The sequence below is a fragment of the Staurois parvus genome, unplaced genomic scaffold, assembly GCF_062004578.1.
Source record: "Staurois parvus isolate SC_StPar_1 unplaced genomic scaffold, SC_StPar_1.0 ptg000264l, whole genome shotgun sequence".
Taxonomy (NCBI): domain Eukaryota; kingdom Metazoa; phylum Chordata; class Amphibia; order Anura; family Ranidae; genus Staurois; species Staurois parvus.
The window spans coordinates 4,220,143-4,246,387 of record NW_028318060.1 but is presented as its reverse complement, the minus strand read 5'-3'; the positions used below and the strand labels follow the sequence as shown (position 1 = coordinate 4,246,387).

Sequence of the window (26,245 nt, the reverse complement as noted above, 5' to 3'; positions counted from 1 at the left end):
TGTCCATTCATTGTGTGAAGCTGAGGCTGCGGACTTTGTTCTCAATTTCCTTTCTCTGTCCCAAAGGTGGAACTTAAGAGGTATGTTTAGACCCCTGATATCTCACCAAAGCCCCTAAAAAAATAAAAAAATAATGAAAAGTATAATTGTAATAAATACATTTAACAAAATGGTAAAAGAATTAATAATAATAACAAAAAAAAAAACTACAGGCTACTAACACCAGTGGCAGAACTGTTGGGGATTGCAGGTTCAACTACAGGGCAGGGCCAATACTGCAGGAAGGGGGCCTGCTGCAGAATATGTGAAAGGGTCCAGTTGCAGGACCATAATAAAGGGCCCCTGGATCAGTGGGAAGGGTCATAAATCAGGGGGGCCTTCATGATTTCTTGCACCGGGTCCCTGAAGGCTCTAATTATGCCTCTGGTGCATACAGCACGGTACACTGCTGGTAAGGTTGCCACCTCATTCATCCCTTTAAAACCAAGCACATATTAAAGCGGTAGTAATCTTGTTCCAAGAAAAAAAAAGTTTCCCCCTGCAAAGTAATATCATAATGTGCTTGTTTGCATTGTATACTGGCACATTATGTGAAACTTACCCTAAAACAAAGTCCTCCGGCAGCACGTTGCCACCGCTGACAGGGCTTCCATCTTCACCTGTTCTTTCTGGGCTGCAGCTGCTTGAATGGCTGAGCCACTGATGACATCACTCCCACGCATGCACTTGGGAGTTTCGGCCACGGCACACAGCTCTGAAGGAACAGCACGGGTATGCCATTCCTTCAGAGCACACGTGTCCATAATGTAACCGGTTGGTGCTTTGCATAATATCTGCTATTATTTTACCTACAGGTAAGCCTTATTATAAGTTCACATGTAGGTAAAAATAGAAATGAGAGTTTACTACCACTTTAATTACACAGGTTCTGGGGCTGACTTATCTGCATTTAGGCTAGGTTCACACCTATGCCCAGGGGCGGACTGACAACTCATGGGACCCCTGGGCAATAGGAAATCATGGGGCCCGTGTCCTCACCCACACTCAAACTACACCCAAAAAAGCCTATGAAAGGTACCAGGGGTATCTCATGGGGCCCCCTACTGACCCCGGGCCCTCGGGCAGTGCCCGAGTGCCTAAATGGTCAGTCCGCCCCTGCCTATGCAGGTTGCGTTTGAGCCATTTCTGCATTGCGTTTTGCGGTGCGTTTTTGCACCTACTTTTTTTTACTTGTTTTTGCTGCATTTTTTTTCTTTTTCTTGCTGCTAAGCAGATTTAAAACACAAAGTACATAAAAAGGCATCAAACACGCGGCAAAACGTATAAAAAATGCAGCAAAAACGCACTGCATGCTTTTCTGCAGCGTTCCATTGAACTCTATAGAACCACAAATCCAACTTTTTGCAGTCAAAAAAGTCCCTGACCCTTTCCAAAAAATGCACTGGGTGAAAACGCGGAGATGTGAATGCGTCCCATAGGAAATCATGTTAAATGGACTGTACTGCATTTCTGCAAAAGGATGTGTGAACCTAGGGTAAAACATACTCAGAGCCTGTGTAATTATTATTATTATTTATTATACAGGATTTATATAGCGCCAACAGTTTGCGCAGCACTTTACAAAATGAAGGTAGACATTACAGTTACAATAGAATTTGGTACAAGAGGAAACAGAGGGTTCTGCTCATTAGAACTTACAAGCTAGGAGGAAGGGTCAAGTGATACAAAAGGTTATTCCAAGCTGTGCAGTGGAATAACGTCTTTACAGGATGTCTCCAACTTACAAGCCAACCTCAATGCACTGTTTAATTGGGCAACTATGTGGCAAATGAGGTTTAATGTTGATAAATGTAAGGTTATGCACTTGGGGGCTAAGAATATGCATGCATCATACATACTAGGGGGAGTACAACTGGGGGAATCAATGGTGGAGAAGGATCTGGGAGTTCTGGTAGATCACAAGGTTTCTAAAGCGAGCAAAATCCTCTCTTGTATTAAAAGAGGTATAGACTCCAGAGAGAGAGAGATATCATTTTACCCCGATACAAATCATTAGTAAGACCTCATCTGGAATATGCAGTTCAGTTTTGGGCACCAATTCACAAAAAGAACATTGGGGAACTGGAGAAAGTGCAGAGAAGGGCAACCAAACTGATAAGAGGCATGGAGGAGCTCAGCTATGAGGAAAGATTAAAGGAACTGAATTTATTCTCTCTTGAGAAGAGGAGATTAAGGGGGGATATGATCAACATATATAAATACATCAGTGGTTCATATAGTGAACTCGGTGTAGAGCTATTCACCCTGAGGTCATCACAGAGGACAAGGGGGCACTCTTTACATCTGGAGGAAAAGAGATTTAATCTCCAAACACGGAAAGGTTTCTTCACAGTGAGAGCTGTGAAAATGTGGAATAGAGTCCCTCAAGAGTTGGTTCTGGCCAGCTCAGTGGATTGCTTTAAAAAAGGCCTGGATTCTTTCTTGGCTACACAGATACTGGATACTAACATTTATAGGTAAAGTTGTTCCAGGGAATATCCGATTGCCTCTCGGGGGATCAGGAAGGAATTTTTTCCCCTGCAGGAGCAAATTGGATCATGCTTTGCTGGGTTTTTTTCCTTCCTCTGGATAAACTGTGGGTATAGGATAACTTTTTTTTTTTAATGATTGAACTGGATGGACTTTTGTCTTTTTGCAGCCTATGTAACTATATAATAGCTGTGGGGGGAACAAGCTGATGAACGAAATAAGTGGCGGTTTACTAGGTAGAAGCAGGATAGGCTTCTTTAAAGACAAAAGTTTTCAGGGACCGTCTAAAGGTGGATAGACTAGATGACAGCCAGATTGGGGTAGGGAGTTCTATAGGATGGGAGAAGCTTAGGAGAAGTCCCGGAGGCAAGCGTGGGAGGAGGTGACACGGGAACTAGAGATCAGAAGGTCTTGAGAGGATCGAAAAGAGTGGTTTGGTTGATATTTTGAAATAATGAATATGCGTTCAGGTTTAAAGTGATGAGGTGGCCACCCTAGCTGCTGGTCTCACAGATGAAATGTTCTCCATATAATATTAAGTCTGATCGCCAGTGAACAGAATCCGCAGCTCTTCTCGTGCTCTGGCATCCGTCTGCAGTGAGCTCTGCATGCAGCTGTCCCAGCATGGAACACAGCTCTTTGCACATGCGCTGGCTGCACTGGGGAAACGTAGTACCCTAGTTACCATAGTGAGCGGACGCGCTGCAGACCGGAAGAGGGCGGGGAGAAAGCGGATTGGCTGCCGGGGGTTGGCTTTACCCTGACAGATGCGGGCGGGTGGTGTGTTCTTGTCACGGGGTTTGTCAGCTGTCCGGTGAAGCAGGAAGCGGGAAGATGGCGGCGGGGTACACTGAGCTGCTGATCGGATGGTGCATTTTCGGGGTGATCTTACTGGTAGGTACAGCGTGCTAGTCTCTATGGTGCTGAGTGTGCTAGGAGGTGCCAGGATCCTGTGCCCGCCTATTGAGGAAGTGCAGAGGCACGGTGTGATTGTGCTGTGTGTGTTTACACTCAGCACGAGCTTTCGTGACAACACGAGTGACAATTGAGCAGTGCAGGGTTGACAGTGGTTTGTTTCTGGGATGTACACTCCCTTTGTGCTTGTAACCTATAGAAGTGCTAGCTTTTGTTTATTGATGTTGGTAAAGCTGTTTCTGCTGCCAGTATATGCTGTCCCTGTGCACTTCTTGTGATAGGTGACAACGTTAACTGCTGGCTACTTAATGCCGTGGCAGTGTTGTCACCCTGCCATGCACACACACCTGTGCACAACTGGCTTTACAATTCATGCAGTCAGCCCCTGACATCAGCCTAGAACACCACTCTCATAGGGAAATGCTGTGTGTGTTAGTGTGCACGCTATCATTTTTTTTAAAACTAGAAGCTGTTATCAGCATATTATTACTTTTTCTGCTCCTAGAAGCTAAATAGTGTTCTCCCATGTGTCCATGCACAGTACTTTAGGCGATTAGCATTTTTTGAGCTTCAGCATCTAGGAGCAGCAAAATTAAATATTTTTGTAGAGTTGTTTGGAGTGTCTTTTCAGCAAGAAAAAAATGCAAAACGCTCCTAAATGCTCTAGCTTTTTTTTTTTTCCCATCAACACTAACACTCTTAAACGCTTCTGAATGCTACAAAAACATGCTGTTACCAGCATTTTTTGTCCAGCATTTTTCCCAGCTAGTGTTTTCCTAGCTAGTGTGCATGGAGCCTAAGCGAGCCTGAGCCCAGGTTTACACCAAATGCAATTTCAAGGTGCTGCGATTTGGTCCCATTTAAAGCACAATTTCAAAGTAACGCTGTTATAGACACAGGTGTGATTTCAGTGCCATTTACCTTATAGGCTATGAGAGTTCAATCGAACTGAAGTGGTGATAAAGTAAGCAGGAACTATTTTTCAAATCGCACCTATTAAGATCGTGCTATAGAAATACATTAGATGTGAGTTCAGGTGTGATTTGTAAATGACATGTTGCAGCAATGTGAACCAGGGCTCAATTTAGAAGTCCTAAGGCCCCTTTCACACGGGCATTTCGTATGTCTGTTTTTCATTGGTCTGTTTACGGTTAAAAACGGACCGCCATGTATTTCTATGGACTTGCAGAGGTAAACGGATGAATATCTCTTTAAATCCGTTAATGTCTGTATCCATTTTTTTTTGAATAGAAGAAAACCCTAGTTGTCTTCCACAAAAAAACTTACAACGGACAAAAAAGTGGATGTCAATGGACAAAAAACTGATGTAAACTGATGAAAACGGACCCAAAAACAGACCAAAAAAGGATGTAAACGGACCAAAACGGATGTAAATGGACAAATAACTGATGAAAACGGACCCAAAAACAGACCAAAAAAGGATGTAAATGGACCAAAACGGATGTAAATGGCCAAAAAAACTGATGAAAACGGACCCAAAAAAAGACCAAAAACCGATGTAAATGGACAAAAAACTGATGTAAACTGATGAAAACTGACCCAAAAACAGACCAAAAAAGGATGTAAACGGACCAAAAACAGATGTAAATGGACAAAAAACTGATGTAAACTGATGAAAACTGACCCAAAAACAGACCAAAAAAGAATGTAAATGGATGAAATAAAGATGTAAATGGACCAAAAACAGATGTAAATGGATGAAAAAACTGATGTAAACTCATCCGTTTTTCCTTTGCAAAAACGTGACTGAAATGAAGATACAAAAACGGAATGCCGGTGTGAAAGGACCCTAAAGATGTTAATGGAATCACTGGCTTCCTTCCTGACCAGGGCCCGATTCTACTACCATAGTGGTCACTAACGATGAGCATGATGTGATCTGAGTCTAGGTTTGGACTGGACATGGAAGCAAGCTGTCATACTACCAAATAATGTTCACATCTATGTGGTTTTTAGTGCGTTTTGCAGGAACGCATGACTGCTGAGGAGCATAGGCTTGAATCCCAACTGATAATACCTTAACCTTGCCCACATAAGAAAACACGTAGTATAATTTAGTTGGAAAAGGGGCAAGGCCACAGCTTTAATTAAATTCAAACACTGACCATTTTCAAATAAAATCACTTTAACCAGTGCCAGTCACAGTTGTACTGTGAGCACATTTTAACATTAGGTTAACCCCGTGACGTCGACGTCACACAAATATGCAGCTTCACAAAACTGGGCTTTTTTCTGTGTGACCACATATTTGCGTACCTGTCTTTTTGCTGGGAGCGCACCGCACAGCGCTCTCCCAACACAGAGACCGGGGTGTCACTGAGAGCCTCGGGTCCCGTTCTAACAATCAGGACCTGGGACTCCCAATTCCAGGTGACATGATCGCTGTGATAGCCTCTGATTGGCTATCATAGTGATCAGTCACTGTGAAGCCCGCCCCCTTGTTTTTTTTTTTTTCCATTTTCTGAATGGAGGAGAGAGATACATTGTATCTCTCTCTCTCTCTCTTCTTGCAGAGAGAGAAAAAAACTGTAACTAAAATAAAAAATAAATAAAAAATACCTAGATCAAGGTTTGATCTAGTTCAGTGCCAGGGTTAATGATTAGGTCAGGGTCAAAGGTTAGGATTTAAAAAAACAAAACAAAGTGTACACTATTGTTTCTGGGCTGTACTACGGGTACAAACAACAAATAACATACACATATATGGTATCGCTGCAATCGTCAAAAGCTGGAGAATTTATTTTGGGTTGTTCTTTGGTGGTAGGTCATGGCAGTAACAAGAAATGCACAGCTAAATTTAAAAAAAATGTATTTCTTTACTATTTTGGACAGTTTTTTCCTTTGATGATAATAATAAAAAAAAAATCAGGAGATATCTGATTTACCACCAAATGAAAGCCCAGTTTGTTCTGAAAAAAAACATGGTATATAATTCACCTGGATGCACAAAGTAGTTGGGATGATATGTACGGTTTTACTAACACATAGCAAAGTTTGTAAAATTTTACTTAGGCTTTAAGATTTGTTTTACCCTTAGGCGTGAAAGGGTTAAATAAATCTAAAGAGGCCTGTTCTTACCATAAGTGCTGGACAGTCATTAGACCAATTCCAATCAAGGGCTTAGCCCATTACAGCAACTGTTATCGCTTGCAAGGTCCAAAATCCAATGAAGAAGTTGTGACGTAACAAGAACAGGACAAGAGGGTGTGCAATTCTTCCAAACGCAGTTCTTCAAATGTCAAGATTTTACCTCAGAACATCCTTATAAGTAAGTTCAGCCCCCCCCCCCCTTACCTCATACCTTCTGACCAGTGTTATTTGGCCAATTTACATATCGTGTGTAACCATGCCCAACTCCCAGCCATGCCCCCATCAGTCAAGGCTCCCTTTCCCTATGTGGTCAAGGAGCCCTCATTACAGTCCATTTAGCATGGTTTCCTGTGGCACACGTTCACATCTATGCGTTTTCAGCTGCTGCGTTTTTGAAAAGGGTCAGGGACTTTTTTTCCACAGCAGATTTCGTTTTTGGTGCAATGGAGTTCAATAGAACCGCACCAAAAATGCAAGTGTTGCATTTTTTATGTTTTGCATCTTTTTCTTTCAATTAGAAAGTAATGAGTGCAACTTTGATGCAACTTCAGACTCTCTGGCACTCAAGTTGCATCAAAGTAATGCAGGAGCATTTTCAAAGTCACTGCGACTTTGAAAAGGTTTCTGTACTACTTTGATTCAACTTCACACTCTCCGTCGATCACAGTCGCATCAAAGTAGTGCAGGAACATTTTCAAAGTTGCTGCGACTTTGAAAAGGTTCCGGAACAACTTTCATGCAACTTTACACTCACACCTAATACTTTCCTACTGGAAAAAAGAACGCATTAAAAACATGTCAAAAAAGTGTGTTTAAAAAAAATGCAGAATGTACTGCAAACTGTGCCCAAAACAGCCTTAACAACAACACGCACAGTTGTGAACCAGGCCTAAATGAGCAGTCAGCTGCGGCTAGGGCACTACCCACCTAATATGGTAGCAAGGCCATATTTCCACAGTGTCATTGACCCAGTATGGCCACATGGCTGTATCAGGTCAGTGATGCATCCTCAGCACCTTGTTACATGTGGTGGGCAATGCTGTGACCACGGCTAATTTGGCAAAATGTTTGCTTGGTCTGTGTACTGTAGGCCCAAATGTATTTATAGGAGACAAAATAAACTTGAAATTCTAGTAATCAGGGTAGGCTGAGGACTGGGCCACTCTAACTGACATGCCCCCTTTTGCCAGTCATACTTCATGAACGGGATTGTGACAACTATGCTGTGTCTGAGATCAATGTTAGTGATGCCCACTAATTGGGCATTCATTGGGGAGGAGCAGAGAAGCTGGAAATTAAGGAACCAAAAAGAGATTTACTTCAGATTTCAGTACTGTTTCATTGGAGAAGCGAATGCAGGCATTTAAACATGCAAGTATGGATCTGTATTTATGTTTTTAATGCCTATAGGTTTCTCTCCTACACAACATCTGGAATTTTCTTCCACTATCTAAATGGCCTGTGATGGATTCGATCCCGAATAATTTAAAACCCGATGGGTCATTGTGTGATTCTTGGAAATGTCGTGGGACAGAATAATTGCTTTTGTTTTGTTATTATCCTTAGAGTTAATGATGTTGCACTTGTGTTTACCATACCTCACTCTCTGACCTTCATATAGAAGACCACACGGACAAATTAAGCCATAAATGACAAACGAGGTGCTACAGTTAATCAGTTGTTTGATCTTATGTGCACGACCGTCTGTACCCACCACAACTTTTTTTTTCTATGCCATATGTACCTACAGGCTCCACATTTGGTCACTCCACATCTATAGCAACCCTCTTGATCAAAAAGGGCTGACCAAGGGCAGGCGTAATTAGTCCTGCCGTGTGAGCTGTGTCTGCAGTAAATATTGATTACATGTGCAATAAAAAAAAAAAAAGAATTGAATTTAGCACATTAATCTACATTTTATATATTTTTCTTTATACAACATCAAATTACAGAGCGAAAAGTTCAAAACTCCAGTGCCAGGGACAGTAAATAAACCTGACATGACAGTAGCTGGTTGCTTGTCTGTTATTGCCGAGCCACTACAATTAAATGACTCCGGAAGCCGGCAAGTTAAATGAGTGGGCAGGTCACAAGGGAAGTTGCAGTAGGAGGTAGTGGTGTCACCTCCCTGGCTCTGCATTGCGCAGGGGTTTGTGAATTTTTTGCCAGCTAAGTAGAGCCTCTTTTGTACTGGCAGTTTTGCCCAGAAAGTGTGTCCTTTATCAGCCCTGAGGTCAGACAGGATACGGTCATCCACTATGGGTGGGGTGATACACCAGCCTGAAAACAGCTGATGTGTTTGCATTGGTAGGGAGAGAAAAAATTGAAGGGGTAGTAGGAATATTTTTGTCTGGTTTTCCTATGTTGTTATCAATGTAATATAGCTATTCATACTTTTGGTGGTGGAGTTGCAATGTGAAGGTCACATGCATTCATGGCCATCCCTTTACATGTGTGCAGATGGGAATGTCAGCTGTCATCATTGTCTCTGGCCATCCCTATACATATGGAAATGTGAGCCGCCATCAGTGTATATGGCCATACCTATACATGTGTACATATGGGAATTTGACCCGTCGATGTCTATAGGGAATGTCAGCCATCCGCAGTGTCATGGCCATTCCTATACATGTGTACATATGGGAATTTTACCCGTAGGTGTCTGTGTTGATCCCTATACATGTATACATATGGTAATGTGAGCCATCATCAGTGTCTATGGCCATCCCTATACATGTGTACATATGGGAATGTCCGCTCTCATCAGTGTCTATGGCCATCCCTATACATGTATACATATGGGAATGTGACCTGTCATCAATGGGGAAAAAAGGATCCAATGAAAGGATTTCAGTTATCTTGTATATATCAATATCCAGTGGCCCTGGTCCCTTGTGTACACTTCTAGGAGTATTCATTGTAATCCATGAGCCATTAGAGTACATTTCATGTCAAAAAGTTAGTATGCCCCATTGGGAAACGGTTAACTTTTTTTTTAACATATGTGAACAGGCAATTATTGGATCTTGATTCAAACAGCGCCTACAGATATAGGTGATATACTTGACCATGTGACACATAAAAGTAAGATGGAGATTTGCTAAAACTGGAGCACTTCGATTTTGGTACAGCTCTGTATGGTAGCCAGTCAGCTTCTAACTTCAGCTTGTTCAATTAAGCTTTGACAATAAAATCTGGAAGCTGATTGGTTTCTATGCAGAGTTCCACCAGATATTGCATATTTTATTTTCATGATCTAAATTAAGAAAAAAATGCCGATTTGTCATATAAAAAAAGTAAGTAAACCCCTACAATCAGCAGCACTTCATATGAATGAAATTATAATCGGGTGTTCAAGAACAGGTGTCATTAATTAGAACCTCCCTTACCACTTTTCCTCCGGAAGATTTACCTACCTTCCTGACCAGGCCATTTTTTGCACTACAGCACTGCATTACTTTAGCCAAATCCCGGCCTCCCTATAGCTGATATACTGCTAGAGGGAGGCAGGGGTGTGCAAAATTGTATGTGTATATACATGATTTTGTATTTCCGGGTAGGGGGCGTGCGCCCTACCCGCGCCGCCATTCAAGGCTGTGGCTGTCAATCATCAGGGCCAGCCTGATGATTACCTGCTGGCGCCCGGTGATTACCAAGCATCTCCGATGGGGAGAAGGACTGCTTTGTTTAGTAACAGTACTCCTTCCTGTTGGCTCGGGCACACTGCTTTGAATGACTGTGCACATTATGTATATTTGATCAGGGACCATGCATTCCCTGATTCCCCACCACACCTAATCACCTCGGAAGCAACATGTATTTCATCGCTTCTGGATTCACAGCTGTTTTTCCTTTGCTACTGTATCAAATGATGCAGCTATTCAAGCACCATCTGTCCTTGATTGGCTGCATTGGAGTGTAGAAGGTAGGGGAGACGTTTGGGGTTTAGTAGACTCCTGATTTCTCCATAAAGAGGTCTTGTCACTTGCTCAGTGTTTCATGTAGAGGGCTTTTGTTACCCCTTGTGATAGCAATAAAGGAAAATAAAAAAATGTGAAACATATACTGTATAAAATAATAAAACTTTTTTTAAAGCATCACTTGTCACCCCCCATACAGACCCCAATTCAAACGTGCTGCATATGGTGAGCATGTGTTTGTAAACATGAGTTGGGAGAAGAGCCACCACGCACAGGATCAATCACAAGCATCCATCCATGTTTATTGTACAAGCATTCCACAAACAAGATTTTAATAGACAGTCCTGGCTTAGGGCCATCCCTTTTAATGCATTTTGCTTCATGAGGGCTTAGTTGTAAGTGTGGATGCTTGTTATTGATCGGTGTGCGGTGGCTCTTTTCCCTGAATAAAGAGTGCAAACAGCTCAGCTTGCCCCTTGCATCTGGAGCAACACACACACACACACACACACACTTACTTTGTTAGAAGAAGTGTAAAAACAAAACAATGTAATGTGTTTTTTTTTTTTGTTTCATCACATCATGAGATCTGCAGGTAACAATTGGTGTCAAAGTGCATGTATCTACAGTCAGACGATTGTACCAATTTCCAGAGGTGTACCAGTCTTTCCTGGAATGTTGTGTGTCATGGACAGTGACCTGTATCCACAGAGTAAAGGACAGTCCTGGTGATTGCAGGTGCATACCCTGAGGATAGAGAGGAAGCAGAGGGTATTCATAGCAGAGTGTAGCAGATCAGATAACTGCTTGAATTTATAATCTTGGAAGCACACTAGAAACCCAGTGCCATTGACTAGAGAGGTGACCCATGCTGGATCCCTGGAGAGGTGAGTGTTGCATGCTGTTGACTGGTTAATTAAATATAGAATTTTTGGTAACCATAGACATTTAAAACATTATTTCAGTAGAATCTCATGCTAACTGTGAAGCATGGTGGTTCATCCAAGTAAGTACACAAATACATTGCAACTGTATTTTCCATGGAGGAGCATTTATAGAGTCAATGTCCAAGACTGAGGGACAATTATTCAAAACACCAACACGAAGTAATTTCTGCTTAAGTGGCAGTACTGGCTTCTGAGGCTAAGGGTGTACTTATATACTGCTCAAAAAAAATTAAAGTAACACTTTTTAACCAGAGTCTAGCATCAAGTCAATTAAACTCCTTGGATACTGATCTGGTCAGTTAAGTAGCAGACGGGGTTGTTAATCAGTTTCAGCTGCTTTGGTGTTAAGGAAATGAACAGGTGTACTAGATGGGCAACACACCCCCAAAACAAGAATGGTTTTCAGGTAGAGCCCACTGAAATGTTTTTCCCTACTCCTCTTTTCTGACTGTTTTTCACTAGTTTTACATTTGGCTAGGGTCTGTGTCACTACTGGTAGCATGAGTCGATACCTGGACCCTACAGAGGTTGCACAGGCAGTCCAACTCCTCCAGGATTCCACATCAATACGTGCCATTGCAAGAAGGTTTGCTATATCTCCCAGCATAATCTCAAGACCATAGAGGAGATTCCAGGAGACAGGCAGTTACTCTAGGAGAGCTGGACAGGGCCTTAGAAGGTCCTTAACCCATCAGCAGGACTAGTATCTGCTCCTTTTGTGCAAGGAGGAACAGAATGAGCACTGCCAGAGTCCTACAAAATGACCTCCAGCAGGCCACTGGTGCGAAGGTCTTTGACCAAACAATAAGAAACAGACTTCATGACGGTGGCCTGAGGTCTCAACTTCCTCTAGTGGGCCCTGTGCTCCCTGCCTGGCACCATAGAGCTTGATTGAAATTTGCCATTGAACACCAGAATTTGCAGGTCTGCCACTGGCGCCCTGTGCTTTTCACAGATGACAGCAAGTTCACCTTGAACACATGTGACAGTCGTGAAAGGATCTGGAGAAGCCGTGGAGAATGTTATGTTGCCTGTAACATGATTCAGCATTACCGTTTTGGTGGTGGGTCAGTGATGGTCTGGGGAGGCATATCCATGGAGGGACGCACAGACCTCTACAGGCTAGACAATGGCACCCTGACTGCCCTTAGGTATCAGGATGAAATCCGTGGACCCGTTGTCAGACCCTACGCTGGTGCAGTGGGTCTTGGGTACCTCCTCGTGCACAACAGTGCCCAGCCTCATGTGACGAGAGTATGCAGGTAGTTCCTGGAGGATGAAGGAATTGATACCATTAAATGGCTTTCAAGCTCTCCTGACCTAAATCCAATAGAACACCTCTGGGTATCCTGCCGACGCTGCCAGGTTGCACCTCAGACTGTCCAGGAGCTCAGTGATTCCCTGGTCCAGATCTGGGAGAAATTACCCCAGGACACCATCCGTCGTCTCATTAAGAGCATACCTCGACATTGTCAGGCATACATACAAGCAAGTGGGAACCATACAGACTACCATTTTGATTTGTTGAAATGACATTTCAGCAAAATGGACTCGCCTACTACATCCTTTTTTCACTTTGATTTTAGGGGTGTCTTTGAATTCAGCCCTCTGTAGGTTGATAGTTTTCATTTCCATCAAACGATGGGGCATCCTTATGTTCCTAACACATTGTCCACTCCATATCAGCATGATATATTTTTCTATTAAGATTGTTTTTAAAGTTTTCCTTTAATTTTATTTGTGCAGTGTATTTTCCATAGTGCACCATTACATGTATTGATAGTTAAATGATAGGTAAATCTCCTTCTGTTTTTATTCAAGTGTATCATCTTTATCTGTAGGCACTGTTTGAATTAAAATCGAATGTTTGCCTGGTGACATATTTACAGGTATTTATATAGCGCCAACAATTTATGCAGCACGTTACATATATATTGTACATTCTCATTAGTCCCTGCCCTCAAGGAAGCTTATAATCTAAAGGCCCTACCTTACATGTATGCATTCAGAACTGTTTAAAAGGTCAACAATTTTCATGTGGTGTATGAGGGGTGACAGTTTAATTCCTGGAATGCCCACGGTGTAGCACTATGGTGGGAGTCACGTTGCCATTCGTGTTCATGCATGTTCTGTTCAGGCACTCGCCTGGTTAACAGACCAGTTGACTCAGACTTTACGGAGTAGTAGAAGAAATAACTAATATGTGCCTTGCTCTGTAGGTGGGAAATGAGTGACAGGAATCTACAGTAGCAGATTAACATAACATTTTGTGTGATGATTGGCAAAAGTGAGAGTGAAGCTTTATATCTGTTACAACAGGTTATGGTGAACATTCCATGAAGAAGTCAAGTGTTTTTGAATGGCAAAGGGGTGGGAAGATGTCCACAATGATGCAAGAAGTGGGCAGCCAAAAAAGTAAAGAATGGATGCAAATGTGGACAGAGTGTGAACCCTGGTATGCGCAGATTGAAGACTGAGTGTATGAATGATGGCAGAAGAATTGAACATGAACAGGGAAACTGTGCGGCAGATTCTAACAGAGGATCCGGAAATAAGGATTTCCGCAAAGATGGTGCTTCGAATCTTAACAGAAGATCAGAAAGAACGCTGTATTTAAATTTCATCTGAACTTTTGAAGAATGCAGAGGTGTTTGATGTTTGTTCTTTTCTTGTCTTCCATTCTGGGCATTAAATTGTCACACCTCATACTTTCTGACATGGCTGTAGCTGTTTCAGCACTTTGGCAGATAATTTAATGGTCAGATTTTAGCATCTTCAAACCTATAGGAAGGCAGAAGCCTGGGAAATGTCTGTCACTGTAATGCATATCCATTATCCGTTCTCAGATTTAGGTCTTGTTCACACAGGGTGTATACATCTGTGCCCATGCACAGCTGAGTATATATTTTACAGAGGATTACGAGGCAGGTAAGGGTATTTTATTGCAGAAGAGGCATTTTGTGTCCTTTTTCTGCCGTAAGGAGCCTTCCTGTTCAAAATTGAATTTTTTTTTTTCCTTTTAGTTCCACTTTTAAGAAAAAGGCATTTAAAAACTGTAAATATGAACGGATGCTTGCAGGTCTGAGGAGAGTTACAAAGAAAACAATATGAGCTGCATTAAGGAAACCAGTTAGGCAAGTTATTCAGAATGAGATGTTGATGGTCAATGATGACACCATCATTGACCATCAACATCTCATTCTATTTGCTCTTAACGAGGTTTACAGCAAAAAGACAGTCTGAGCATGTAGAACCCCTAAAACAGACAAAGGTGATCTGGTTACCAGGGAAAGCAAACACATTAAGGGCCCATCCACATCTACAGTATGTGCTGTAGTAACACGTGGTTCTATTTATTTCAAATGGCAATTCAACGCATCAGAAGAGTGGCAGGCAATAAACCTGATCGGCAGTGTGCCACATTGCATGTACCACGTGATGTGGTGTGGTGCTTTATAAAAAATGGTGTATGTCTTTTGACTGTGTTGTAGTGCGTTTTGGTCTTTTTTAAAATCAAGGGGTAGCCTTCCCGCAATAGATATTATTGTGTGACACAATGTGCATTTATTAATACTTTGCCAAAGTGTGAATAAGCCCTTAATGTCTTCCTTAACAAAGTGTGTAGAGACAGCATGTTACAGAGCTTCAGTGTGATGTTGCTATGAACCCAATTGCAACTGAACCACAGTGGCTTGCTATTAACCACTTGCCTACTGGGCACCTTTACAACCTTCATGCCCAGGCCAGTTTTCAGCTTTCAAGGCTCTCACACTTTGATAATTGTGCGGTCATGCAACACTGTACCCATATGAAATTATTTTTTTCACACAAATAGAGCTTTCTTTTGGTGGTATTTAATCACCACTGGGTGTTTTAATTTTTTGCACTATAAACAAAAAAAGAGCAAAAAAATTTGAAAAAAAAAGTTTCTTTTTTTCTATTATAAAATTTTGCAAATAGGTAATTCTTCTCCTTCAATGATGTGCATTGATGAGGCGGCACTGATAGGCGGTACTGATGAGGCTGCATTGATATGCAGCAATGATGTTGACTGGCGGCACTGCTGGGTGCAACTGCTGGGCAGCACTGATGGGTGGCACTGATGGGCACTGATCATCAGTGCCTTGATGATCAGTGCAGACAACCTCTGTGACAGTTGCCGGTTATCGGCAGTACTTTCCTCACACTGTGACAGCGTGAGTAAAGTGCAGCTGATAACCGGCAACTGTATTTACTTGGGGATCTGCTGTGTCATTGGACACAGCTGATCACATGGTAAAAGGCCATTGTGATTGGCCTTTTACCTCATCATGTGATCAGCTGTGTCCATAGGACACAGCGGTCACGGAGAGCACTGGGGGCATGCGGGAGGGCGTACTCTGGGAGGAAGTTATGACATCCTCCCAGAACTGGACAACCGCGTTGTTGCCGTCATTCGGCTGTAGCGCGGTTGGCAAGTGGTTAAAGCTGAACTATATTGTGTGCAGACAGGCTTTTTGTTTCAGAAGAGCCATACACTGGGGAAGATTTACTAAAACGGGTGCACACAGAATCTGGTGCAGCTGTGCATAGTAACCAATTTGCTCTGGTGCAGCTTGATCAGTTAAGCTTTGAAGATAAAACCTGGAAGCTGATTGGGTACTATGCACAGCTATATCAGATTCTGTGTGCACCAGTTTTAGTAAATTCCTCCACATGTCACTTCTGCAATAAAACTTTCTTACCTGTTGGCAATCTTATTTAGAATGTACATCGGTGCCAGGCCAGAATCAGTCGGCCCGGCCAATCAAGATGACCAGAGGTCCTGAACCTGGAAGAAGACTCCAAACATGCCAGAGCCTGCGAGGGAGGTGAATATAGTTTAACTTTAATATAATCAAAAACTAAGCCCCCAAGTAAAGAGCCTTTTATAGGCTGCTAAATACAGCATGCTTGAGTTTGAGATGGTTCTCACTCCCTTCTGATCTTTCTGAGCTACTTTAAGCTCTTTTTTTACATTTCCATTGAGTTTCCTGTACCTAAGCTCAAGGGTGACCAAAAGCAACAGAACCATGTTGTTTACACCCATGGCTACTTGAAGAGCCGAGCTCTGTTCTAACTAAACCGTTTCTAATTTTTGGAGACTTGAATATGGTAGCAGTAGATTACCATAAAACAGTGGTCCCCAAACCTCACCGACTGGTTGTAGTGAAAGGAATCCTGCAATGAGCAGACCTTGCATGGATGAATTCCATTTACTCTTTTAGAGAGGTTGTTTGTGGTTGGGATGCTCAATAGATGATTTTGGAAGCCTTGTGCAGGACAAAAGTTTAATTTAATGTTTTTTCTTATAATATGTATTAATAGTTTTTTTTTGTAAATATGACTCGTGCGTATGCTAATATTTCATCTGTTTTTATGTAAAAAGTCAATGTAATCCTAAAACAAAAAGCTTTTTTTTTTTTTTTTTTTCCCCCTAGTAAGCTTTGTGATTCTGATGTTAGGGGAAATAATATAGACATTAATGGGAGATAAAACATTTTCCTCTGATGAGCAAGAAAGAGTTTCACATGTAGTAAGATCACTTGAGATGCCACTAGGATGCATTATCACATATTGCAGCTTGATGATCCAGACCCAGAGTGTAATTTGGAAGTTGGACGATTTCATAAACCTCTTTGTTTTGTTGCTCTAGTATGCTGTCTTTGTAACAGATTATAAATTCTTATCTGTGTGGGTTTGATGTCCCCGCACATGAATCTACTTTGATTAAATAGTCTAAAACAACATAAAAAGCTTGCAAGAGAAGAATAAATAACATGGTTGAAGCTAATGGACTGTTTTTGAATTAACTAACTTTTGATTGTTAAACAGGAATGCCAAGTTAAATTTTAGGCTGCTGTAAATGTCTTTATTGATTTGAATAACTACTGAAAAATGTAAAATGCCATTAATTTTGCTTTAAGCTTTTATAATACTTTTTCTGCAATAAGGTGTGTGTGTGTTGTGTGGTTTTTTTTTTTTTTTTTTTTTTTTAAATGGACTTCAATATTGTTATTTCAAAACGTTTAATTTATGCTATTTATTCTGAATATTGTAAGAAGTAATATTGATGCTGATTTACAGGAAGCCAATGTACTGGCAGGTGGTGACATGACATAGGATGTTTCTTATGCTTACAAGTCTATAAAATACTTCTTTTTTGTGAGTTTCATGGCCCATGCAAACTGGCCTAAAAAAAAGCCAGTGCTCTTGGCAGAAAAAAAAATGCCCATGTGATGGCCTTGTATATTCGAATAGTAATGCATAGCTGTCAACTGGGATACAGCTGCTGGTCTCAATTTGACATCCGTGCAAATGTCACATGGGGTGGGGTCACATGCATGATGTCCCTGGGTGGCCCTACCGCTTACATATTTAAGAACCGTCAAACTACTGGAGCAGGCAGACGGCAGGAGCCATCGTTGGAAGTGGAGCCCATTTTTTTTTTTTTCGGGTCGGCCGCAGTGGCAGACATCATGATTGACGTTGGATCTACTGCGAGAGACATTCTCTTAGTTTTTTCTTTTAATAAAGGACTTGTCAAAGACCGTGTCCTGTCTTTTTTTCACACTACACTTTTTGTTTTTATGGGTTATGGGGAAGAGGCCATTGTCCCCATCAACATGGGGCCAAGGTGCTTTGGGGGGGGCCCCCCTGCCCCAAAGCACCCCCCCCATGTTTAGGACATTTGGCCTGGAATGGTTCAGGAGGGGGGAGGCTCTCACTCGTCCCCCCTCCCCCCCCTTTCCTGACCTGCTGGGCTGCATGCTCAGATAAGGGGCTAATGTGGATTTTGGGGAGGGACCCCCACGCAATTTTTTTTTTCCCGAGTCATCTTCTAGGACAGCTCACTTGAGAGATAGGGCTCCTCCCAGGAAACACCCGCTCCACCTTTTTTTTTTTTTTCTCTTTTATAGGCGTCCTCTCTCCCATTGGCCCCCAGTTTTAGTGTTTCCTCCGGCCAGGAAGGAGCTACGCCCGTTTTTTATTTTTTATCTGGGCTCTCTGGCGGAGTACAGAGGGTCCCTGGCTGGGGCCCCCCCCTTCCTCCAAGCAAGGCAGGGGCCTTGTGAGGGGGGGGACCTTTCAGCCAGTTTCACCAGGGATGCCCGTTGTGGGGTGGGGGCGTCGGCCCCAGATGGTCCCAGCGGGGCTCTCCAGGGGGGTAGAGCCCGCTCCGCCGACCGAGGCATTGGTGCCTTTCCCTGGGGGTTCAGGTAAGTCTTACCTGCTCCTGGATCCCGGCAGCATGGCCAGGAGGCTCGGCTGCGGTGGGTCTGGACGCTGCGATCGCGTCACTTCCGGGCGCCGGGTGTCGTCACTTCCGGGCGCCGGGTGTCGTCACTTCCGGCGCAGGAGCAGGGAACGGCCGCCGCCATCTTGGAAATGGGCGGCGGGCCGTGGAAGGAACCCGTGCCACGGCCGCTTCTCCACCGGCGGCCGTGAGAGGGGGGTCGGCGAGGGGGGATCGCAGGGGGGGGGGCGGAGCGGAGCCCATCAGTCCCTGAAAAACCGTCGCACCGAGGCAGAGTCTGCGGCGGCATGGAGGCAGATCTGTCAGGAGCGGGGGAGGCCTGCAGTAAGGTAAGAGCCTTGTTTGGCAAACTTCCTTTTGTTTTTACCCCCCTCCTCCCCCCCCCCCCTCTCCCCCCCCCCCTCCCCGGGATGATTGGGTACCCCCCACGCACACACAGCCCCCCTCTCCCCCCCCCCCCCCAGGCCCACAGCTGGAGCTTGCACAGTGGCACAGGGGGGGAGGCGTTGCTGTTACAGACGCATGAACGCGTGTATCTCCTTGTCCCCAGATGGGCCCACAGGAGGAGGATAGAGGGGAGAAAGAAGCTCCTTGTGAGCAGAAAAAGAAGTGTGCCACTTGTAGGAAGAAACTGGCGAGCTCCTGGAGGAAGCGGCTCTGCCAGGGGTGCATAGACAAGCTCATCAAGAAGGAGTCTGGATCTCTTTTTAAAGACTTCCTACAGAATATGACACAAGAGATGTCCAAGACATTTCAAAGCTTCAGAGAACAGAAGCCGGGACCGGCCCAGGATGAGCCCCAACCGGGCACTTCTGGCACCCAAGGGGGGAAAAAGAGGAAGCTGGTAGCGCCGGTAAGGGACTGGGAGGACGAACAGTCGGACACCTCAGACTCGGAGGAGGGTGAGATTGAGGCTCAGGGCCCAAAGGCAGACAGGTTCCTTTTTCAGGTGGAAGACACGGAGGACCTGCTAAAGGTGATCTATGAGACCCTGGATCTGGAGGAGGAACAGCAGGACCTCTCCCTCCACGACCAACTGTACGCAGGGCTACAGGCAAAAAGCAGCCGTACATTCCCAGTACACCCTGCCCTATGGTCCACGATCAGGAGAGAATGGGAAGAGCCAGAGAAGAAGGCTTTCCTTCCCAAGAACCTCAAGAGACGTTTTCCCTTTAAGGAGGAAGATGCCTCGGTTTGGGAGACTTGCCCAAAACCAGACGCCCCTCTCTCGAGGATCTCGAAGGACACGGATCTGTCCTTTGAAGACGGTGGGTCCCTAAAAGACCCGATGGATCGGAAAGCGGACGCCTTCCTGAAGAGGGCATGGGAAGCGTCCGCAGTGAATTTTAAACCTGCAGTGGCAACGACCTGTGTGTCCAGAACCCTGGATGTGTGGTTGGGGCAGCTCCGTTCGCATCTGGAACAAGGCACTCCGGGGGAAGAGATTCTGAAGTCCCTTCCGGTGCTGGAGAAAGCGGTAGCCTTCATCGCGGACGCATCAGCAGAGACCATCAGACTTTTCGGCCCGGAGCTGAATTCAGTCCTGGAAAGGTCGGCCGACAGGAAAAAGAGCTTCCCGGTCCCCAGCAGGCAGGTTGGACGGAAGGGGTTTCGCCCATCCAGGCGCCCATCCAGGCTGGGGCGCAAGAAGAGGCAGGAACGAGCTGAGAGGCAGGGGAGGTTTCCTTTTCAACCCCGGCCAGAATAGACCCAAAACCCAGCCGAAGTGACTGGAGAGGCCAGGTGGGAGCGAGACTGGGGCGCTTCCACGCACAATGGCTAAGGATAACCCAGAACACCTACATTCTGGAGGCCATCCACAGGGGGTACAGAATAGAGTTCACAAGGGCCCCCCCTCAGCGATTCTTTGCAACACCCCTGCCAAAGGACAGGGCTATGGCGGATGCGCTGGTGGACCTCCTACAAAATATGCTCAGTCAAAACGTTATCTGCCAGTTGAGAGAAGAGGAAAGGGGAAGTGGATTCTTCTCCCATTTCTTTCTAAGGAAAAAACCGTCAGGTACTTACAGGATGATATTGAATCTGCGGAAGGTGAACGAGTTCGTGAGGCCCAGCAAATTCCGTATGGAATCCATATACACGGTGAAGGAACTCCTTTCACCTGGGGTGTTCATGGCCTCGATAGATCTGCAAGACGCATACCTACATGTCCCGATAAGAGAAGATTCCAGGAGATTCCTGAGGTTTGCGCTGGAAGGAGAAAAGGGTCCGGTGCTATTTCAGTTCAACACACTCCCCTTCGGCCTGTCGTCGGCCCCGAGGATATTCACCAAGATTTTAGCGGAGCCTTTAAGAGTTTTGAGACTGGAAGGGATAAACATTATCCCCTATTTGGACGACCTGCTTGTATTTGCGGACACAGAGGGAGGCCTGAGATCGCACATCGAACGTACGATATCTTTTCTGGAAAGTCTGGGGTGGCTTATCAACAAGGAGAAGTCACAGCTAACCCCCTCCAAGAGGATTACGTACTTGGGGTACGTCCTGGACTCCGCACAGGCCCGATCGTACCTAACATCAGAAAAAGCCCTCAACCTGCGGCAGGACACAAGGGCCCTCCGGAGGATGTCGACCTGCACGGTCAGGACCGCGATGAGAATAATTGGGCGGATGACAGCGGCAATTCCAGGGGTGCAATGGGCGCAACTTCACTCCAGGGTGCTGCAAAATCACACCCTTTTCCACTGGGACGGCAGCCGAGCAGGTCTGAGTTCCAGGATCCGCATCACGCACGAAGTGAAGGAATCGCTAAGGTGGTGGGGGAAGCAGCCTCACCTTGGAACGAGGAAGAAGTTGGAGGCTGGCCAACCCACTGCGGATCACCACGGATGCAAGCATGACTGGTTGGGGCGCCCATATGGAAGACGGCCTGGCCCAGGGCACGTGGAGTGCAGTAGACTCCAGCAGGTCGTCAAATTACAGGGAGCTGCTGGCAGTTTTCAAGGCACTTACGGCCTTTCAGGAAAAGATAAGGGGGAGAGGTGTCCAGATTCTCTCCGACAATACCACTGCAGTGGCGTATTTGAACAGGCAGGGAGGCACAAGGTCCCCAAGGCTGATGGAGTTGGCCGGATCCCTCCTGAGCTGGGCGGAGGAAAACCTGGAGTTCATCACGGCAGTACATCTGAAAGGGGACCTGAACCAGTTGGCGGATCAACTGAGCCGAAGAGAGGTCATCCAGACAGAATGGTGCCTAAGCCAGTCAGCGTTCGATCAGATTTGCGCCAGGTGGGGCTCCCCCTCTATCGATCTATTTGCCAACGGCCAGAACACAAAGCGGGAAAGGTACTTCTGCCTGCAGAAAGACCCCAAAAGCGAGGGGATAGATGCGCTAGCCCAGCAGTGGGAAGGAGACCTCCTTTATGCCTTCCCTCCATTCAGACTACTGCCGAAGGTGATTCAGAAGATCCGGGTGTCTCAAGCCAAAGTTATTCTGATCGCGCCATTCTGGCCCAAGAGATCTTGGTTCTCCCGGTTGAAGGAGCTCAGTTTAGCAGACCCTTGGATGATACCACCCACGCGCGATTTACTCAACCAAGGGAGGGTGATGCATCCTCATCCAGAAAGGCTGTCCTTAGCGGCGTGGCTTCTGAGCGGGACAGGCTAGCGGAAAAGGGGCTCTCGGCAAGAGTGGTCGCCACCCTTTTGGATGGCCGGAAGAGGTCGACGACAAGGTCTGGAAGAAGTTTTCCGCCTGGAAGGTCAGAAACGAAGCACCGGGCACGCCCATTTTGCATACAGTTCTTGAATTCCTTCAAGCCGGGGCGGATAAGAGTCTGGCCGCCAATACCCTCAAAGTACAGGTAGCGGCTCTGTCGAACTTTCTCGAGCTGAGGTTGGCGGCAGACCCATTAGTAATCAGATTCCTGAGGGCTATCTCCAGGCGCCGTGCCCCGTCCTTGCCAAAACTTCCATCATGGGACCTGGGCACAGTCCTGAAGAGCTTTCAGCGGGGGCCTTTCGGGGGGGGCTGGATGAACGTTCGCTCAGATCTTTGACTCTTAAAACCATCCTCCTCACGGCACTAGTTTCTGCCCGCAGGGTCAGCGAGTTGCATGCCCTTTCAGTGATCGAGCCGTACTGCACCATCTTATTGGATAGAATCATCCTCCGCACGGACGCGGCCTTCCTACCTAAGGTCGCGTCACACTTCCATAGATCTCAGGAAATAGTAATACCTTCCCTGGAGGCCGATCCGGGCAGCGCGGAGGACTGTAGCAGGTTAGACGTAAGACGGTGTTTGATCACGTACATTGAACGCACAAAGACATGGAGACGCTCGTCCCGGCTTTTCGTCCTATTCCAGGGACCAAGGAAGGGGGACGGTGCCTCCAAGGGCACCATCGCCAGATGGATCAGAGAGGCAGTTTCGGAAGGTTACAAGTCGGCAGGCCTGTCACCACCGCCCGGCCTAAAAGCCCACTCCACAAGGGCCACTGCGGCCTCCTGGGCGGAAAAAGGGGGGGCCTCCCCTGGACAGATCTGCAGAGCCGCGACGTGGTCCAGTTTCGCCACCTTCACTAAACATTACAGGCTGGATCTGATCGGCAGCAAGGACCAGGCATTTGGCAGGAAGGTCCTACAAGCAGGGTGCCCGCCCTAATGTACGTATTTCTATTCTACTCCTCAAGTGAGCTGGCCTAGAAGATGACTCGGGAAAACGCAGTTATTTACCTGTTAACTGTATTTCCAGGAATCTTCTAGGACAGCGTAACTCCCCCCCGATTACTGTTTGATCACACGATTATATGTTGCGAACCTATGGGGGATATCTTTATTACTGGTTTTCTTCTTTGTTTTTCTTCTAGGCCTTTGGTCATATTCTTATACTGGGGGCCAATGGGAGAGAGGACGCCTATAAAGGAGAAAAAAAAAAAAGGTGGAGCGGGTGTTTCCTGGGAGGAGCCCTATCTCTCAAGTGAGCTGTCCTAGAAGATTCCTGGAAATACAGTTAACAGGTAAATAACTGCGTTTTTTGTTTTTTTTTTAATTTTGGTGTGGGAGCTCATTTCAAAATCCTTACCAGACCCAAAGGGCTTGGTTTGGATGGGAGGACCCCACGCTGTTTTTTTTTTTTTATTCAGTATGGTGCCGGTTTTTAAATGTAATTACCGCTTTTTTTTTTTTTTCTTCACTACAGCTCAGAGATTCAGCTGTCACTTCCCCCCAGCTAAAAGAGAGAGTTTTCTTTTAGTTTTATTTCCTCAAGTTAAAAGAAACAAAGTTTCCTTAACTCCGGGGAAAGTGACAGCTAATTCTGTGAGCTATAGTGAAGAAAAAAAAAAAAGCTGGCAATTGCATTTAAAAATCGGCACCAACATACACTTCGTATTGCGAAAAAAAATTTCATAAACTAAGGCATTATTTTCAATGTATTTGAATTCGTAAACCGAAAATTACGTTAGCCGAGGCGTTTGTAAACCGAGGTACAGCTGTACTGTGTGTGGCCTTAAACAAAAATGTACGTCTACATACATACATTAATTTCCCCTGGAAGTAGGCCAACAGTGCTCCAAAGCTCAGTGTCTTCCTGGCACAGCATGAGAGTATAAGGTGAAGAACGAGCAACTCCTTCTGCCGGTAAAAGTACTTTATTAATAAAAGGGTACAGTGTGCAAATTAAAGCAGCTTTTGCGTTTTGGTAAGAAACCTTATAGCCATAAAACAACTCACACCAACTCAACAAACTTATTTAAATACTAGACACAGAGACAATCTCTGTAAAAAAACTCCTCCCACTGCATATGGCTCCATCAATTAAATGAATTAGTCCATTATCCAACAGGAGAAAATTGTTTAAAAAAATCGCCAGTGCTCTTGGCAGAAAAAAATGCTAATTTTGAGTGTTTTTGTACTAGCGTTTTAGGTGCGTTAGTCAGTATTTAAAAGAATTTAGCGTTTTTCTTCTACCAGAAAACTGTTCTCAAAAATGCAAAACAGAAGGGTGTTTTTTTTTTTTTTTTTTTTTTTTTTTTTTTTTCTGCCTCAATGCTGAGCCTAACCTATGTTTGTAAATTATCCAATCTGCATGGACATATAGGATAACCGTTTCTTATAGACAAAGCGCTAAACTAGGTTCCTTCACACCTGGCTGATCTGTTGCTGCACTTACATTAATATGTATTGTGAAAAGGCAGCCCGTTTTATTTAGAATGAGCTTCCAATATGTGACAAAGAACCAAAAATTTTGCACATTTTATTTATTTCCACAACGACTCTGATGGACAGATATGCATAATACCATTTTTTTTTAATGTTCCCCTTGTCATTTTATAGCATTGGAAGACTGTGTGTGTGTGTGTTCTGTTCTAATGTATACCACAAGCATGGGTGAGTGCTGTGGTGTGGCAGACATTTTAACAGTTAACATACTGTATCTTGTACATATTATGAATAAAACATTTGTCCATAGGGTGGTACTATGGACACACCGCTCATAGACTGTGCCATATCCTATAAGACTAATCAAAATATGATTGCAGCTCAGTTGACTTTATGGGCACTTAAACATCAAACAAAAATGTAAAATCTTAATTCTCTATATTATACAAATCACATGGTTGCACAGAGACAAAAACAATTATTCCTAAAAGTGATACCAATATGAACTATGATTACAGGATAGAAAAAATTGCACCACAATACATATATCATTTGAAATCATACCGCTCCTAAAAGACTGTGTGAACTAAGGGGTACCAAGATAGATCACTGATGGCTAAGATGACCTTAAGGTTGATTGAACACAGATGTAATGTCACAATTGAGAGCTAGTACAACTTGAACTGAAAAGTGGCTCTACCTGTTTTGCGACTACATGCGCTTCCTCGGGAGCAAGAAATGGGTGCATCTATAATAAAACTGAGTTTTAGTTGTTGATATTCTTACATAGATATACAGTCAAAAAAGGTATGGACATATGTATGCACTGTTTAATAGAGTATAAACAGATATCCACTTACAATTAGTCACAGTAAAATCACAAATGTGCTTAATCATCAGAGGGACATGGGATACAGACATGGAGGCACATCAGGGAAGCAGAGACCGCACCATGTGATAGTGTTGCAATCTAATAAAAACAAGACTCCTTCGAATTCTGACAACATTGGCCGTAGGTATGTGTTTTTTTTTTTTTTTTTTTTAGCAAATTGCGATGGGCATAGCAGCAACATGCAGTACTGCAGCTGCTGAATACACCGATCGCATTCAAATGGATTATAACCAAAAAATGGTATACAGTAATGCACATGCTCATCTAAAATTATTCCCCGGGAACTCAGGGAGAGAATTATACCAGCAGAACATCTAAATAATGAACATTTTTGTTAAAAATGGCAGGAAGAAGATATTTCACATGGTATACATTTAATGCAGATGATAATTGAAGAGGAGAAACTGCAATTAAAAGAAATAGAGGACCAGTTGCATGAGAGTATAAAAGAATTGGAGGGATATAAAGACTTGGATTACTTTAATAAAGACAAGTTTGCCTTTAATTTAATATTTTTCACTAAAATTTAACA

At 44.3% G+C, this 26,245-nt stretch overlaps 2 protein-coding genes across 2 annotated transcripts in view; both read left to right on the top strand.

Moving 5' to 3' along the window:
* The first annotated feature begins 3,268 nt into the window (after positions 1-3,268).
* Positions 3,269-26,245, top strand: part of LMBRD1 (LMBR1 domain containing 1) — a 270,616-nt gene continuing 247,639 nt past the window's right edge. Inside the window, exon 1 of the mRNA XM_089681325.1 lies at positions 3,269-3,423. Within this exon, the coding sequence (XP_089537451.1) occupies positions 3,364-3,423 (60 nt within the window). The 5' untranslated portion in view covers positions 3,269-3,363. The remainder of the gene's footprint in view (positions 3,424-26,245) is intronic.
* Positions 20,650-26,243, top strand: LOC149459277 (uncharacterized). The gene is made up of 5 exons (XM_089681301.1): positions 20,650-21,423; positions 21,473-22,263; positions 22,322-22,568; positions 22,817-23,160; positions 26,061-26,243. The coding sequence occupies exons 1-5, from the start codon at positions 20,730-20,732 to the stop codon at positions 26,241-26,243; spliced, it is 2,259 nt and encodes a 752-aa protein (XP_089537427.1). The 5' UTR covers positions 20,650-20,729.

Coding starts and splice junctions, on each gene's coding strand:
- LOC149459277 (XM_089681301.1), top strand. CDS start 20,730: ATGATATTGAATCTGCGGAAGGTGAACGAGTTCGTGAGGCCCAGCAAA. Junction 22,264..22,321: donor ATTTACTCAACCAAGGGAGG/GTGATGCATCCT, acceptor TGAGCGGGACAG/GCTAGCGGAAAAGGGGCTCT. Junction 22,569..22,816: donor GCTGAGGTTGGCGGCAGACC/CATTAGTAATCA, acceptor CCATCTTATTGG/ATAGAATCATCCTCCGCACG.